The 15,692-nt window shown below is 35.0% G+C and overlaps 1 protein-coding gene across 1 annotated transcript in view; it reads left to right on the top strand.

The window, feature by feature from the left end:
* The window catches only part of AP4E1 (adaptor-related protein complex 4, epsilon 1 subunit), a 58,546-nt gene that overhangs the window by 28,829 nt on the left and 14,025 nt on the right, over positions 1–15,692 (top strand). The window contains exons 11-16 of the mRNA XM_004687793.2: positions 812–951; positions 2,134–2,246; positions 2,351–2,469; positions 4,223–4,525; positions 6,310–6,424; positions 11,874–11,997. Of these exons, the coding sequence (XP_004687850.1) occupies positions 812–951; positions 2,134–2,246; positions 2,351–2,469; positions 4,223–4,525; positions 6,310–6,424; positions 11,874–11,997 (914 nt within the window). The remainder of the gene's footprint in view (positions 1–811; positions 952–2,133; positions 2,247–2,350; positions 2,470–4,222; positions 4,526–6,309; positions 6,425–11,873; positions 11,998–15,692) is intronic.

The following is a 15,692-nucleotide window of genomic DNA, read 5'->3' as shown; positions in this document are numbered from 1 at the left end:
GGAATCGAACTCATGCGGAAGCGGTTTTAGATTCTCAGTGCTGTGCTTTAACCCGCTGCGCCACCAGGGAGGGCCATAAAAAAATGATACTTTTTAAGTATTGCCCTTAGTTTCATATTTTCAGAACCTTAATGTAGAGCCTTAAGGCTAGTAAAATAGAAGCTCAATCTGGTACTAGTCTTTCTTCGTTTTACTTGAAACAAAAAGGAGTGTATTCCTCAGCACTGAGAAAGTAGCTATAAAATGTTTTCTTGAAACCTGAGTTTCTGAACTTTGTCTTGTCGGCTTTCAAGTGTTTGAGCCATCAGTCTTTGCCATCAACATTAGGGGCTGTTTGCTCTTAATTGACAAACCCACTCAAGTTCTGTCTTTTTTTGTGTGGATAATGGTGGACTACGCAATTTATAAGACTGGATTTTTATATATGTATGTATGTGTGTCCACATACACAGACACACCACACAGAGGGAAGAATTACTAGTGTAAGGTCGAGAAGGTGTTTGTTATTAGAAATTAAATTATAAACCTTTTAACTTTATTCTCTATATAACATGTCATGGAGAAATGTCAGATTATAATTATACCAGTTAAGGCTTTTAGACTTTGAAATTGATCATTAGACTTTTGTGGATAATAATTTTTCCTTTCTTAAGTTATGTTTCAGTTAAAATATGCATTTTTGCGTACTTGTTAGCTAATTTCCAAGAAATCTATGTGAAAGTAGAAGAACCAACCATTATTAGCCTATTTTTTACTGTGTTTGTGTTATGCACTGTTTTATAATACTGTTTTTTTTTCTCTCTTTAAATAGACACTGGAACTTCTTTATAGAATTACTAATTCACAGAATATAACAGTGATTGTCCAGAAAATGCTTGAATATCTACATCAGAGCAAAGAAGAGTATATTATTGTTAATTTGGTTGGCAAAATAGCTGAACTGGCTGAGAAATATCCTTTGCTTGGACTATAAGTCATAAAATACCATTACACAGTGACTTTAAATGAAAGTCAAATTATTTAAAGAATTCAAAGAACCAGCAATCGATTCTATTCCTGATTTTCAAGACTTTTATCAAAAACAGAAATTTGTGTAGTACTTGTTTGGTTCTTTGCATTTGGAATCTGCCTGATTCCTCCTCAAGATATTATTTCATACTCAAATTTCTTTTCTGAGTAAAAGTTCTTCAGTTTTTATTTTGGGGTCGAGTTGAGATTGTTGGTTAGGATGCTAAAAATTATTCTTCAGAGTTTCTTGTTCTGGAAATTGTAATAAGTACTTAGGAACTGCATTCATCTGCTGATTTTTTTTCATATTTTGTAAATGTGAAAGAAACTTTAAAGGTCACAAGCATATTTCATTCTCTTTGAAGTATCATCTAAATCTAAGAAAGAGAAAATGAGTAGCATTAAATCAAATCATTTTGGAAATTGCTTAAGTATTGTTTTGACCTAGCCAATGCTGCCTTAGAGCAGTAGAATTTTAGGACTGAAGAGGAGTAGATTAGAAAAGAGGTTAAGCATCTTGTTCAAATAGATATACCACAACACAGCCTTTTCCAAAGTATTGATACAGATTTCCATTGTTTGTCCTTAGCTGTGATGTTTCTTCCAATTATTTCACATCTATTTTTTGGATGATTGTTGTATTCTAGGAAAAGTGCTGGATAAAGTGATACAATAATATTGGTTCATTAAGCTTTTTTTTTTTAAAAAAAAAAAAAGATTTATTTATGCATACAGAACTGGGGTACAGACCAGAGGGTCAGGGGCGGTGAGAGGATTCACCAGAGACAGTGTGGAGCAGACAGGCAGATCAGTGAAGCACGCTGCTGAGGGGAGCAGTGAGTGGGTCAGGAGATGTCTGCCATACCATGTAGTCACCCCCCGGGTGGGGATCAAACTCATGCTCAAGTGCTTTAGCTTCTTAGTGCTGTGCTTTAAGGCCAGGTTCATTAAGCTTTTATTGAGAACCTATTTTATTTAAAACTGGAGTGTAGAATGGTTTGTCAGTTGTTAAAAGTAAAAATGCCACACTTGGTGAAGAGAGCTATTTTTTAAAAGATTGTTGCAGAAAGGGTAATTTTAGTAAGTAGCACTTGGCAGTGCACTTTTCCTTAACACTGTGGACACATATGCTCCTGATAATGCGTGGTTTATTCAGACAATGAATGCTGTGTTTTCAGTAGGAGGAGATGTAATGCATCCTGATATTCCCAATAATTTTCTTAGACTACTAGCAGAAGGTTAGTAAACTACTACATTGTAAAGATTTTAAATTTAAATGTTTTTATTACAGGCTCCTTACAAAGTCTAGTAGAAATTAAATGATATATTAATTTCTTTGTAGGTTTTGATGATGAAACAGAAGATCAACAATTAAGACTTTATGCAGTTCAGTCTTACCTCACTTTATTAGATGTGGAAAATGTGTTCTATCCACAGAGATTTCTTCAAGTTATGAGTTGGGTGAGCAGAATATATTAAATCATAAATGTTTATATCGTTACTTTTTATAAAACCTAATAGTTCCAATATGTTTTTTTTCATAAATCTTTCCATTTGCTCAGCTAACTCTCTAGCTGTAAATTTTCTTTCTCAATAGCTACTTTCTCTCATTTAACTATTGTCCATTCTTTCTCTTTACCACTTCTCTCATCTAGTCTTTTCAATATGTATATTTATTTAGATAAATGTTTATAATACATTTCTTGTGTTTTCATTGTGAACCTATGTTTGCATGTGTGAATACTCATGTATCTGTGTTACATTAGTTTTCTTTATTGTTGCATAATAGTGCTGCCACAAACTTAGTACATAGAACAACACAAATCTAATGTTTCACAGTTTTTGTGGGTCAGGAGTCTAGGCATGGCTTAGTTGGGTTCTTTGTTCTGGTCTTTCAGGGTTACAATGAAAGTATTGGTTGGGCTGTGGTGTCCTCCAAAGCTTGACTGATGAAGGATTCACTTCCGAGTGTAGTTACTGACAGGATTGTTTCTTAAGTCTGAGGAATGGGATTTAAGTTTCATACTATTGACTGCATGCTGCAGTTGAATTGCCTTCAGCCTTTCCAGTTGGGCCTTCAATGTAGATGTTTGCATCTTCAAAGCCAGAAAGGGATTTCATTTCTTTGCGAGAAGATCACAATTTTATGTAATATAATCATATATTATTACATGTATGCCATCATCTTTCTGTACTTTTTGTACATATGGGTGAGTGTTTAGGGAGGTATTTGGTGTAATTAACTGATGGGTCATAGAATATTTTTTAATATTTTATAATTACCAAATGTTATATTAACTTAAATTTTACCTTCTCTTTTTTTCTTCTTCCTGGTGTCAATATTACACCAAAGACAAGAAAATGTTCCATAAATGTCACTTAAGAAAGCACTCAATTCCAGCTGTAAGAAAAAGAATATGTAGCATAGACCAGATTGCATGTATGCAGTGTGTTCTGTGGATTATCTACATCAGAACCAGCTGATGCTTGTTCCGGATGCGTATTGTTGCTCCCTACATACGAAATCAGAACTCTAGGGCTCGATCCTAGAAATCCATATTTGTATACAACAGCTCAGGTGACTCATGCATACTAGCATGTGAACACTACTTGTTTTACTGCTTACAGAAAAATAGTAACAATATGAAAGTATAGAAACTAACAGCTGCATCTGTAAGTTCGAAGAAAGCTAACTTGTAAAGATTTGCTGCTTTATGTATTGTTAACAAAGATATAGAAGACCTTTTTGTGTTTAGTTCCCATTCTTGTGTAATTTTGAACCTAAAATGTACAATTATATCTTTACCTAATAACTTAATTATTAGTATGTGTTTAATTTAATTTAGATTAAATTCACTCCAGCTGTAGCCATTTGTAAAATATATTTTTTAAAGATTTATTTGTTTATGCATACAGAACTGGGGTACAGGACAGAGAAGTGGGAAGTGAAAGGGTTCACCAGAGACAGAGTGGGGAGCAGAACAGGCAGATGCATTGAAATACACTGCTGAGGGGAGCAGTGGGCAGGTCAGGAAAGGTCTACCATGCCATGTTGGTCACCTTTCTGCTGGAGATCGAACTTGTGCTTCAGTGGCTGTGATAGCTTCATTGTACTGTGCTTTAACCCATTGTACCACCAGGGAAGGCCCTATTTTATATTTTCAAGTATAGTTCACTGTATAACTTGAAACCTATACTTTTGTTTTCCTCATAGGTTTTAGGGGAATATTCCTACCTTGCAGATAAGGAAACACCAGAGGAAGTTATTACCAAGCTCTATAAATTACTCACAAATGACTCCATTTCTTCAGAAACAAAAGCCTGGTTAATTGCTGCTGTGATCAAGTTGACACCCCAAGTGCATTCTTGTAACATAGTTGAGAGATTAATCCAGGAATTTACTGTATCTTTAGATACTTGTATGAGACAGCATGCTTTTGAATTAAAATATTTGCACGAGAATGTTGAACTTATGAAGAGCCTGTTTCCAGTTGATAAAAGTTGTGACGATATGGTGGTAAGACATCTGTGTTCCATCTTTTTAAAAATTCCATTGTCTTCAAACACAGAATAATTTTTACATTTGTGATACATCTGAAACATCAAAATAAGTTTCTGTAACACTTACGTTGAAGGGTGGAGTTTTTCTTCTGTTAATACAAGTGACAGTTTGAGAATTTCATTCACTAGTATCCGCAACAGAAAAAGGTTCTCTTCTGTAGAACTGTAGTAAAGGCATTTATGCTTTCTGTAACAGTCTTTTCCAATATGTAACTCAAGGATTTTTTTTATTACCTTTTTTGACTTCTATGTTATAAAGCATCTTATTACTCCGCTTCCCTTGAAAATATAAAAGAAATAGTTTTCATTTTGTCTATCTCCTATCTAAATTCTTTACCACGTGGGAAACTTACCACCTAACTTCTTCCACCTACTTTCAGCCACCTCTACTTTTAGTGCTTAGTCACTTCTAATCCTTCAAAATCATGCCAGTTTCTCCTTCAGATTGGTATAAATCAGAAAACTTTCCAACGCCAGATTTATTCACATTTTTATAGTTGAGAAAAGGAGAGAGTGGACAGTATTCATTAGTTCTGTCAATAGCTCCCTAAGGGCAGAGGCCTTAAGACATTTCAGTGACTGTTCATTGAAATGGCAAATGAATACAATGTATATAGAATTAAATGAGGAAGTAACTACACTTCTCCTTTTCTCCAATAAAGACAGTGATGGCATAGCATCATCTGTTAAGATCTTATTGAAACTAAACCTTTCCAAATTCAGAGTGTGAGAGGCAGCTAATATTTGAGAGTTACCTGTTCTAAATTATCTGAGCTGATTATGTACAGTTGGCTAGATCATGAGAAGCAAATCTGTGGGTTTTTGAGGTCATCATCACTGGTATTATACTCCTGTGTATATCTTGTTTTTCTTTTCTTCCTCAATTTTAAACTATTTTTCCCTCCCCCTTTATTGCTTTGTTTAATCATTCTTTTATATTCTTTCTATTCCTATTAAAATTAAGTAATTTTTAATCAGCTTGTGAGAAAGCATTTTCAAATTCAAAGAGGATAGGATAGTAAAACATGTGGGAGACTGAATAATGGCCCATGAAAGATGGTCATATCTTAATCCCTGGAGCCTGTATGCTAAAAGAGACTTTTTAGATGTCATTAAATAAAGGATTTTGTGCTAGGCATATTATTCTGTATTATCCATGTGATCATGATACAATAAAAAGTGTCCTTATAAAATTAAGACGAGGTCAGAGAGGAGAAGGCAAAATACCAATAGTATTAGAGATAAGAGTGATGGAATTCTAAGCCGAAGAATGCTAGCAACTTCTGGACACTAAGAGACAAGGAACTTAGTCTCCCCTCGAACTTCCACAAGAAATCAGCCTTAACAACAACTTAATTTTAGTCCCCTGCAGCAGGAAACTAATATAGCTACTATAATTCATAGTATGTGTGTGTTCTCTTCTAGTAAGTAACATACTGGCTCTTGAAAGTAGGCCATATCTTAATCCCTTTGTTTCAATTAATGCATCTAAATGGATGCTCAAAAATGTGTTCTGCATTGTAGGGAAATTAATCATAATTGCAAATGACTTGTTAGGCTCTTAGCTTGGGAGGTTTGGTTATAAATGTTTCAGAAAAGTACATATTTGGCTAGAACGTCTAAGTTCTGTTTTGTAATTAAAAATTGTTTTTAGGATATTTGGGCTAAAGTTATTTGAATGTACAGTAACTATTTAGGATAAAAAAATTAATTCATAATTTTTGCTTCATTTTAATGAAGGTAGATGCTTCCCTATCTTTTCTGGATGGTTTTGTGGCTGAGGAACTCAGTCAGGGGGCAGCACCTTACAAACCTCACCACCAAAGGCAGGAGGAAAAGCTTTCTCAGGAAAAAGGTAATTTTTAATTTGGTTTATCATAGGCTAGATCATAGGGACATCATATTTAAGTCAGTTGATATTATAATCATCTAAATAACTGAGGTTGTCTCCTTTTTACTGTTATTAATTTTTTTTTTTTTTTTGCATAGAAGATCTCAGGTGTAGACCAAAAATACGAGGGTGAGAGGATTCACCAGAGATCAAGTGAGGAGCAGAACAGGCAGTATATTGACTGACATATACTGCTGTGGGAAGCAGCGGACAAGATGGGAGAGTGAGGTCTGCTATGCCATACCTGGGTTAGCGCCCATGTCTATAGTGGTGATAGCACTGAGACTTAACCCTTAAGCCACCAGGGAGGCTCCTTTTTATGATTTTTCTTTAAATCTGCTTGCGATTGGTTTACCCCAACTACATTTTTGGATATCATGGAAAGAATTTAGTCTAGTGGTATTCCCATAGTCACAGGATACATATATATATGTAAAGCACCGATGATGAGATGGTGATGCTAGGATTTTGAAAGAACTTGAAGGTGGAATTTTCTTGTTGGTCATTGTGGAAGAGGGCTAACTGATATTAACCAGAGTTTATTTGCTGGAAAGTTTCAGGAAAAAACTGGTTACTGGGAACTAGTGATCTTCATTTTCATTCTGAGCAATCATATATTAAGTGTATTGGAATATTTCCTCCAACAAAATATCAACAAAATTCAGAACAGTTAAGAAAGGGAAAAATAACTCTGTATTTAAAAAATGTAGCCTCTTAGGGGAAAAACTTATTGGTTATGATTTTGGTAAAGAGGAAATCATTAAGCTATTTCTATGGTGAATGGGAGGTATATGTAGGAATAAAGGGAGACCACTGAATATTATCTATATAGGCGATCAGAACATAAATACTGAAAAGTCAGTGCTGAAACATTTTTTTCCCCCTATTTACTAATGATTTTATTGATTGCTTATTATTTTCTAGGCTCTGTGTGAGAATCAGTTTTGAGTACAACTAAGTGTTGAGTACACTAAACATAGACTTGATACTATCTTTTTTACAGAAGTATTTCCTCTTTTAGGGGTTTTGGCACAACACTTAGCACATGTACCTAATGACCTAAAAAAAATCAGTTTTCTCTTAAAGAATAGTTTTCTTCCTGTGAGCTACTTCAATATTTATGGAATGTTTTATGGAGGGAAATTAAGTTTTAAATTGCTGCGTCTATGACTGTAGTTCATAAGAAAGATTGTGATATACTGGGCCTGATGGTCCAGGATAGGAGACATAGTTCATGGCCATATTTCCTTATTTTTCACATGTCATTAGTTGCCATAATTACATTTCAGGATTTGGGCAGGAAAGAAGAGTTAGGTTGAAGATAACAATTCTTGGTATCACCTGTCTTCTTTCTTAAAATAAGTTAAATGGTTGACACAAATATAATAGATAGCCTTGGAATTCCCCATATTAATGCATTCCTCTGCCAAGTATATTTTTCCCATAGAACCATCATTATAAATGATGATGAGTCTCAAATCTCAAATTAGTCTCTTCCTCTTTCCTCCCAAAACTATTTTTTAAAGTTCTCTAGAGTACAATTGACTATATCATAGAAAAGGAAAGTAATTATGAAACAGGACATAGCAAGTACTAAATACATACTTGAGGAATAAGTTATAAAAATTACTATCTTGGAGCCCTCCCTGGTGGCACAGTGGGTTAAAGCATAGCACTAAGAAGCTTAAGTCACTTCCGCATGAGTTTGATTCCCGCCTGCCCCGGAGGAGATCCACATGGCGCGGCCGACCTCTCCTGACCCACCCGCTGCCCTCCTCAGCAGTGTACTTCAACGATCTGCCTGTTCTGCTCTCCACTCTGTCTCTGGTGAATCCTCTCACCCTCCGCATCTCTGGCCTGTACCCCAGTTCTGTATGAATAAATAAATAAATCTTAAAAAAAAAATTACTATCTTGGAATTGAACCATCTAAAAGACAGAAAATAAAAGGGGAAATTGGGTATTTTTTTTTTGTCTAAACACTTTAAAATTCTGTACTTCAAATATCAATAAATTCTGAAACTGATCTTTATATTTTCATAAATCATTTGCAGAAAGAAGTAGCTAGTGATACTTAGTACTCTGGTAGAGTTTAAAGAATACACTTAAGGAAAATATTGTAAGATACTAAGAAGTGACAAAGAAAAACATTTAGAGGTCACTGTGGACTATTCTGTTAACACATTATTGGACTATCTTAACGGCCATAATGTTAGAAACAGCCAGAAACAGTTTGGGGAAATAGCAGTATAATTTCCTATCTGCAGAAATTATGGCTTTAAAAAAAGATTCATGTTGAAAAAATAGTAGTTGGGACATTCTTAAAAGAAAAAAAAAATAGTTGGGGTCAGTCAGAGTAGTTCAGCCAAATGATCACAATATGAAAGAACTGCAGTATGAAGTACAAGGACGGGGTCTGTATAGTCATCTAAAGGAGTGTGCATATGATCAGGGCCTCTACAGTCTCAAAGGCCACAATCAGTATTGTAAGTGTTGTAAGTCAATCAATATTGATTTATGTACTTCTGCTGAGGATACTTGTTTCTCTCTCTGGTTTATTTTAGTAACTTAACCTCCATGGACTCTGCCTCCAGCTAATGCTTTGTCTTTTGCATTCATTGTCCTTTGCCCTCATTATCTATCTGGTTAATAGCTGCCATGTATTAAGTTTCAGTTCAGCCATCTTCTTCCTTCTGACTTTTCTGTACACCATTTCTGCCTCTTGCTTTTCACATGCACACATACTCTCTTTAATACATCTAGTTAAGTCTTACAAACCTTTGACTCTTTTAGTCATTTATCACTAACAAGGCTTGGGAAATGTTCACTAAAGAATGAAGATGTTGTGATTTGAACATAATTTTAAACTTTGAGCCGTTCCAGGCCTTTGTTAGTAATGACAACTTTTATTTTTTTCTGTCAGGGTTGTAATTTTATCTGACTGTTTTCTAGAGACTTCCCCCTTCCATATTTACTCATTTTCCCCTCTTAAACTCTCTACCTCTAATTTTGAATTCTTCTGTTTAAATTCTTTGTCTCACTTGCTCTTTGACTTAAACTCTTGGTCTTTCTTTTCCTGTGCATAGGAAACATTTCTTGAGCTATTCACTCTTTTGGAAGTGTTAATCGAGAGACTGGATGACTGTCATAGATGCTATTAAAAAGAGGCCAGTATGGGGATAGAAGTTTATACTAGATAATTGGAAACTTTAACATGTTTTAGCTGGAAAGAACCCTAGAGATTTAAAAAAGTGGCTTTTACCTATGATTATAAACTAGAATCATAAAGTTCTAAAAGTTGATGTAAATTTTTGAACCCTGTTCATTTACATTTTGTATCTGAATCTCTGAAAGCTTAACTTTATATTATAAAGATCTGTGGGATTAAAGGTTTTATGAAGTCAGCTTAATTCTGGTTATCAAATCAGCACTTGGAAACTACTGAACTTGTCTGAACCCTGCACTTTACAAAGAAATTAGGTCTAATTCATACTCATAGTTAATACTTGACCTACATCAAGAACTCAGTTCTTCTAATTATTTAGCACTTTTTTCCTACTGCACATTGATTCCTTTTCTATGCCATTCAGCTAATAAATAAGCATTTATAAGTATTCTTTGGATAAGGTCCTGTCTCTTTTGGGATAGACCGTATAAAGTTTCTTGGTAATCTGGGGTAAATACGTGTCAGATTCTGCCAGTTTCCTCATTAGTAAAATTAGGATTATAACCACAGAAGTTACATTTATCTAAGATACTTAATTTAAGATGTTTTGTGTTGTGATCTAGATAGCTCGAAAAAATAAAAATGATGATTAGAATTGGGTTTAACTAAATGGCATATTAGAAAACAAAGTTGAGCTTTTGCTCTTTTCCATTAAAGACATCTGAAATGGGCAACCTAGAACTGATGATAGCTTTTTGAATATAGAAGAAGAAAGCAGAGAAGGAAGATGTTTTTTTCTTCTGTGAGTATTCGTCACAGAAGTTACATGTGAAATACGGGCATAGTTTTATTGCCTAAACTTAAGTTACATGCAGAGCAGTCTGGAAATGCCATCTCTTCCCTAGGCTGTGTACCTAGGATTCTAGTGCTCTTTTATTTAGAAAGAAGAGGAGAATGGATATTGGTTTCTGCTCTCTCATGGTAACAATGTAAATTTTCATGGCTCTGATTGGATTCATTTGCATTATAAGGCTCAAAGAAATCTGAACCTAAGTGAACTTATTCTTTATTAAGGGAGATTTCACTCTGAGGGCTCCATCAGAGTCCATTTGGCACTGGAATGTGTCCAAGAGCATTTTGTTAAGCGAAAATGGTCATCTTTTCATTCATAACTAATTTTGTACAATTGCAGTGACTTCATTGGACCTGGTTTATCAGTTGCCTTTCCTAATGAAATCCTTTCTTAGTATCTAAGGAAGGTAAAATAAAAACGAAGGATACATGGTAGATTATTTTTTTTTTCTGGTTTACAACCAGTACAAAGCAATGGTTTTGCAACACTGTATGCAATTCAGAATTTGCAGTTATTTTTGGTAAATCTTAACTGTGCTATTATTAATTTAATTATTTTATTAACTCATCTCTAAAATTTGAAAATTGTCTCTGGATTCCGTTCTTGAATTGTAAATGGCCAAACCAGGTCTTTAGCTCATAAGCAGAAAGCCAAACTCTGAACCACAAGATAGATCTTTATGTGGACTTTATCATATAAGATGACCACCAAGGAAGTCAGTGAAGTTGTTAGCACCTTAATGAAATTAAGGGATGTGCTGTGACTATACTAGGGAGGAAGAAATGTGAGGAAAGTGTGGAACTTTGCATTCCCACATCCAGGGAGGTGCTGGGCAGTGTAGGTGACATGGGTCACGTTGCTTAACTTTCCCAACAAGGTGGTTTCTTAGTAATGATGTTTCTGATACCTCTATTAATCTCAGAGGACACAGTGATTTTTTTAGGGATGTAACCCAATAATTTTTTCCTAATTTCTGGAAGCGCAGTTGGAGAAAGTCTGGTTAACCATAAGAAGAGAGTAGAGGGAGTGTATTTGGAATGAGTTAACAGTTAAACATAAAGAGAGAGTAGGGGGCAGAGAATACAAAGGGTGAATAGTATTTAATTCTTTTTTTTATGTATTTTACATCTTATTTCTTTTCTTTTTTAAAAACAGTGTTTGCTTTCTTTTCTCAGGTGTAGTCCCCATAGAATTTCCAACACCAGTTCACCTGTACACTGTCACCATAGTCTTTTGTGCTCTTCCCTCCTTCATATTTAACTCTGATTAGGGGAGTTTTAATTGCAAAGTGAAGGGGGGACCCAGTACCCAGTTACTTCAGTAGTTGGTGGTCATTTTGAATAATCTTTGCTTTGTTTTAAATATGAACCTCTGTTAATTGTTTTAAAATTCTAGTTCTCAATTTTGAACCATATGGACTCTCTTTTTCTTCATCTGGCTTCACTGGACGACAGTCTCCTGCTGGCATTTCTCTTGGTTCAGATATATCTGGGAATAGTGCAGAGACAGGATTGAAAGAGTAAGTTCCTTTCTTATTAAAATTGAACATATGGAAGTGTTTAAATGTCTTTAAGCATTCCATTTGCCTTCTTCTGCTTTGTACCATCTTGATCGTTATTTGCTTTTTTTAGGATAACTTCCAAGAAGCTACATCAGTGGTCTTTTAGTTTTCAGAGGGAGAGGCACATTAGTAATAATGTATTTTAATATAATAGCTAAATTCTGCATGACTATCTCAACTGGCTCTTTTTATTGTTCTTCAGGTGTTGATACTGTGCTGTATTTCTTTAAGAACTTATTTGCCATCTAAGACAGCATGGGATATATATATATATATATATATATATATACATATATATAGATATATATAGAATAGAATGTAGATACACATATATTTATCTAATTTTTTAAAGAAGTGTATCAAAATTTATGCACTTAGGTCAGTATTCAGATTTCTTTCTATATTGCTTATAGTCTTTGTGTCATTCTGATAAATACCTCTTATAACTCTTGTTGGAACAAACAGGATAAGATGACTGGTTTATCTGAGAATGTTTGTATACTTTGTTCAAAGTGCTTTCAGAGCTACTTTTCAGATAAGTCGAAAATTGGTGATACCTGTGTGTATGTATCTCCTGTGGAACCAAATGTTCATCCTTTTTTGGTTGACTTTGACTTTAGAAATATAGTGAAATGATTTTAGAAACATGAGTAAGTTAATACAATAAGATAATAAGTGTAAGGTACCTTGTACTATCCAGGACCTAATAAATGATTGATAAATAGTAAGTGCTGTTATAATAATTGTCTGCCATTGTTGTTATCACTATCCAAAAAAAAAAGCTGAGTTGATTAAATAAAATTGGTGATCAAGGTCAGTAATTTTGATCAATATGTTGACATAATATAAAGTAAGTAAATATGATAAAATTTTAAAGGTGACAACTTTACAAGGTGGCGTTTGAATTTTGAGTTCTCATGTTTATTAGCAAGTAATTTTATGTTTGCCTTTGCATTTGTCACTCTTACAGTGAGATGGTTTTAAGAAGTACTTATCAAAAGAATGATATATACTGATAAGTACTGATAGATTATGAGGAGTGTAAAATGATCTGCTGAATTCAATGGTATAAATTCAGATTCTCTTTTTTATCATTTTTTTCCTACTCTGTTGTCTACCTTTTTTTTTTTTTTTTTTTTTTTTTTTTTACCAGTTATTTAATTTTGGTACTCCCAGCATGGGAAGCAGTTGTGGTTGTGGGCATGCAGTAGTGTAGGCAATAGCAACGAAGTGCCCTAAACAGGAACAGAAGGATCAAGGGAAAGAGAGTTAGGAACCCTCCGAAACCCAAGGAGGAAATTTACACATTTTCTTTTACCTGTGCAACAGGTGACAGCTATCTGCTTTTCTGTAGTATTGAAGTAGGATCTGGGGAATTTGACAGGACCTTGTAAATCCTGTATGTATATATGCGCTATCTTCAGGAAAATGGCATTTGGAAATGCTGCTGAGGAATTATACATGCTGCATTTTCATGAAATGGGACATGAGGGTTGAATTTTAAATTTATTTCAAAAGAGGACTACAGCTTACACATTATTTCAGACTTGGAATCTGTGCAGTAATTGGCAAGGTACATCAACTTTATTGGCGAGACCATACTTCTGCAGTATCTAGTAACTGAGAATAAGCCAAATTTAGACTTTCTTACCTGTATATCCTGTTACAGGGCAGTACCCTACCTCAAATGGGGATTCCCAGAGCTGACTAAAAGTATATAACTAATCTTTTGAAGGTTGCTCTGCCAGAATTATATTTCATTAAATGGCCTGATTAAAAGCAAGGCAAAGTATACCATGTAAAACCAGAAGTTATATCAGAGTATTGTCAAAATCAGGCAAAGATGACACATGTTTAAAAAAATTCATTTGCAGTATGTTTTGGATCATACACACGTATTTTGTGTATGAAATAACTTTATGCTGCTGTCTTATTTATTATACTGCTTTTTAAAAAACTTTATTTAATGCATGCCAGAGATAGTTTATGTTGATAAAAAGCATGTACACAGATGAAGTAAGCTAGACAAATCTTTAAAATAGCAAAAGAGATGTAATATATATATATATGAGTAAATAAATTTAAACATCTGGAGGCTCCTTTTAGGTTCCCTTTGCCCTCTCCTATCCCATTTAACATGTTGCTAAGGGTTCAGCTTCCTGGGATGTACATTCCACATGGAATTTAGCTTACTTAATATTGAGGCATGACCTTGGGGTCAATAGTTATGGCAAGGAAAGGGAAAGAAGCAAGTTCAGGCACTGTGAGTAGTTATATGCAGTACAGTGTCAGTGACAACTTCTGCTGACCCCATGGAGAACCCTGGAACTAGAATGGCCCTTCAGAGTCACATTGATTTGGGCTCAGAGGTTCCAAGACTTCATGTTCATCAGTCACTACCCTCAGAAGAAGTTGTTCTCAGGTGAGGTGGCACTCTGAAATTGGGGCATTGCTGAAAAGATTGCATTCCCCAACATCTGTGGTAACACATCCTTCTTGAAGGAGGATCTAGGTGGAACCTTCAGCACCCACCACACCTGTCATGTTATTAAACTAATGTTTGAAACATTTATTAGTAAAACTGGGGCAGTTCCTTTTTTTTTTTCCAAAGAAAGTATATGTTTTGTTAAAAATAATGACAGACACATGGTAATCCTGCTGTGTGTATTCATGAATCCTGTGAGTTGCTACTTTTGAGCATTTTAGAGTTCTTGGGGATATTATAGTGGTTCCCATCAACCTTTTTGGATTTGCTCTTGGAGGGGCAATCAGTTTTCTTTTAAGAAAACAATTTTCTTTTAAGTTAACAATTAACCAAGTTTTTATTCTTTTATTTATTTATTTATTTATTTTAGAGATTTATTTATTTGTGCATACAGAACTGAGGTACAGGTCAGAGGTGCAGGGGCAGTGAGAGGATTCACCAGAGACAGAGTGGGGAGCAGAACAGGCAGATCAACAAAGTACACTGCTGAGCGGAGCAGTGGGTAGGTCAGGAGAGGTCTGCTGTACCAGGTGGATCACCTCCTGGGCTGGCGGGGATCAAACTCATGCTGAAGTGACTTTAGCTTCCCAGTGCTGTGCCTTAACCCGCTGTGCCACCAGGAAGGGCCCAATTCTTTTAATTTTTTTTTGGTAAAATTTATTTATTCTTGCAGGTAAGAACTAGGGTACAGGTCAGAAGTGTGGGAGTAAGAGTATTCACCAGAGACAGAGTGGGGAGCAGAACAGGAAGATTGAGTGAAATACACTGCTGAGGGGAGCAGCAGGGTGTCACTTCCCTGGCCTAAAATTAAACTTGTGCTGCAGTGGCTGTGGATAGCCTCATAGAAGCTGCGCTTTAACCCATTGTGTCACCAAGAAGGGCCAGTTTTTATTCTTTTAAAACTTAAATATTCTTATACCTGAAAGAGAGAAAAGGAGATTTTTTTGACATGTATTTTAACATTTTATTATTTTTTATTTTATAACAGTTTATTTTTACGTATTTGTGCATTTTTCCATCTCAGTTGCAATCCCTATTGGTTTCCCATCACCAAATCACCCATGTGCCATCACCATAGTCCAGTGCATTTCCCTACCCCCACCCCCATTCCTCACTCACCCCCACAAAATGTCTCAGGTATATAGCGCTTCATCATTATCATTATTTT

This window comes from Condylura cristata, unplaced genomic scaffold (genome assembly GCF_000260355.1).
Source record: "Condylura cristata isolate star-nosed mole 26May11 unplaced genomic scaffold, ConCri1.0 scaffold00023, whole genome shotgun sequence".
NCBI classification, from domain to species: Eukaryota; Metazoa; Chordata; class Mammalia; order Eulipotyphla; family Talpidae; genus Condylura; species Condylura cristata.
Note: the sequence above shows the minus strand (reverse complement) of the source record. Positions and strands in the feature narration are given on the sequence as shown.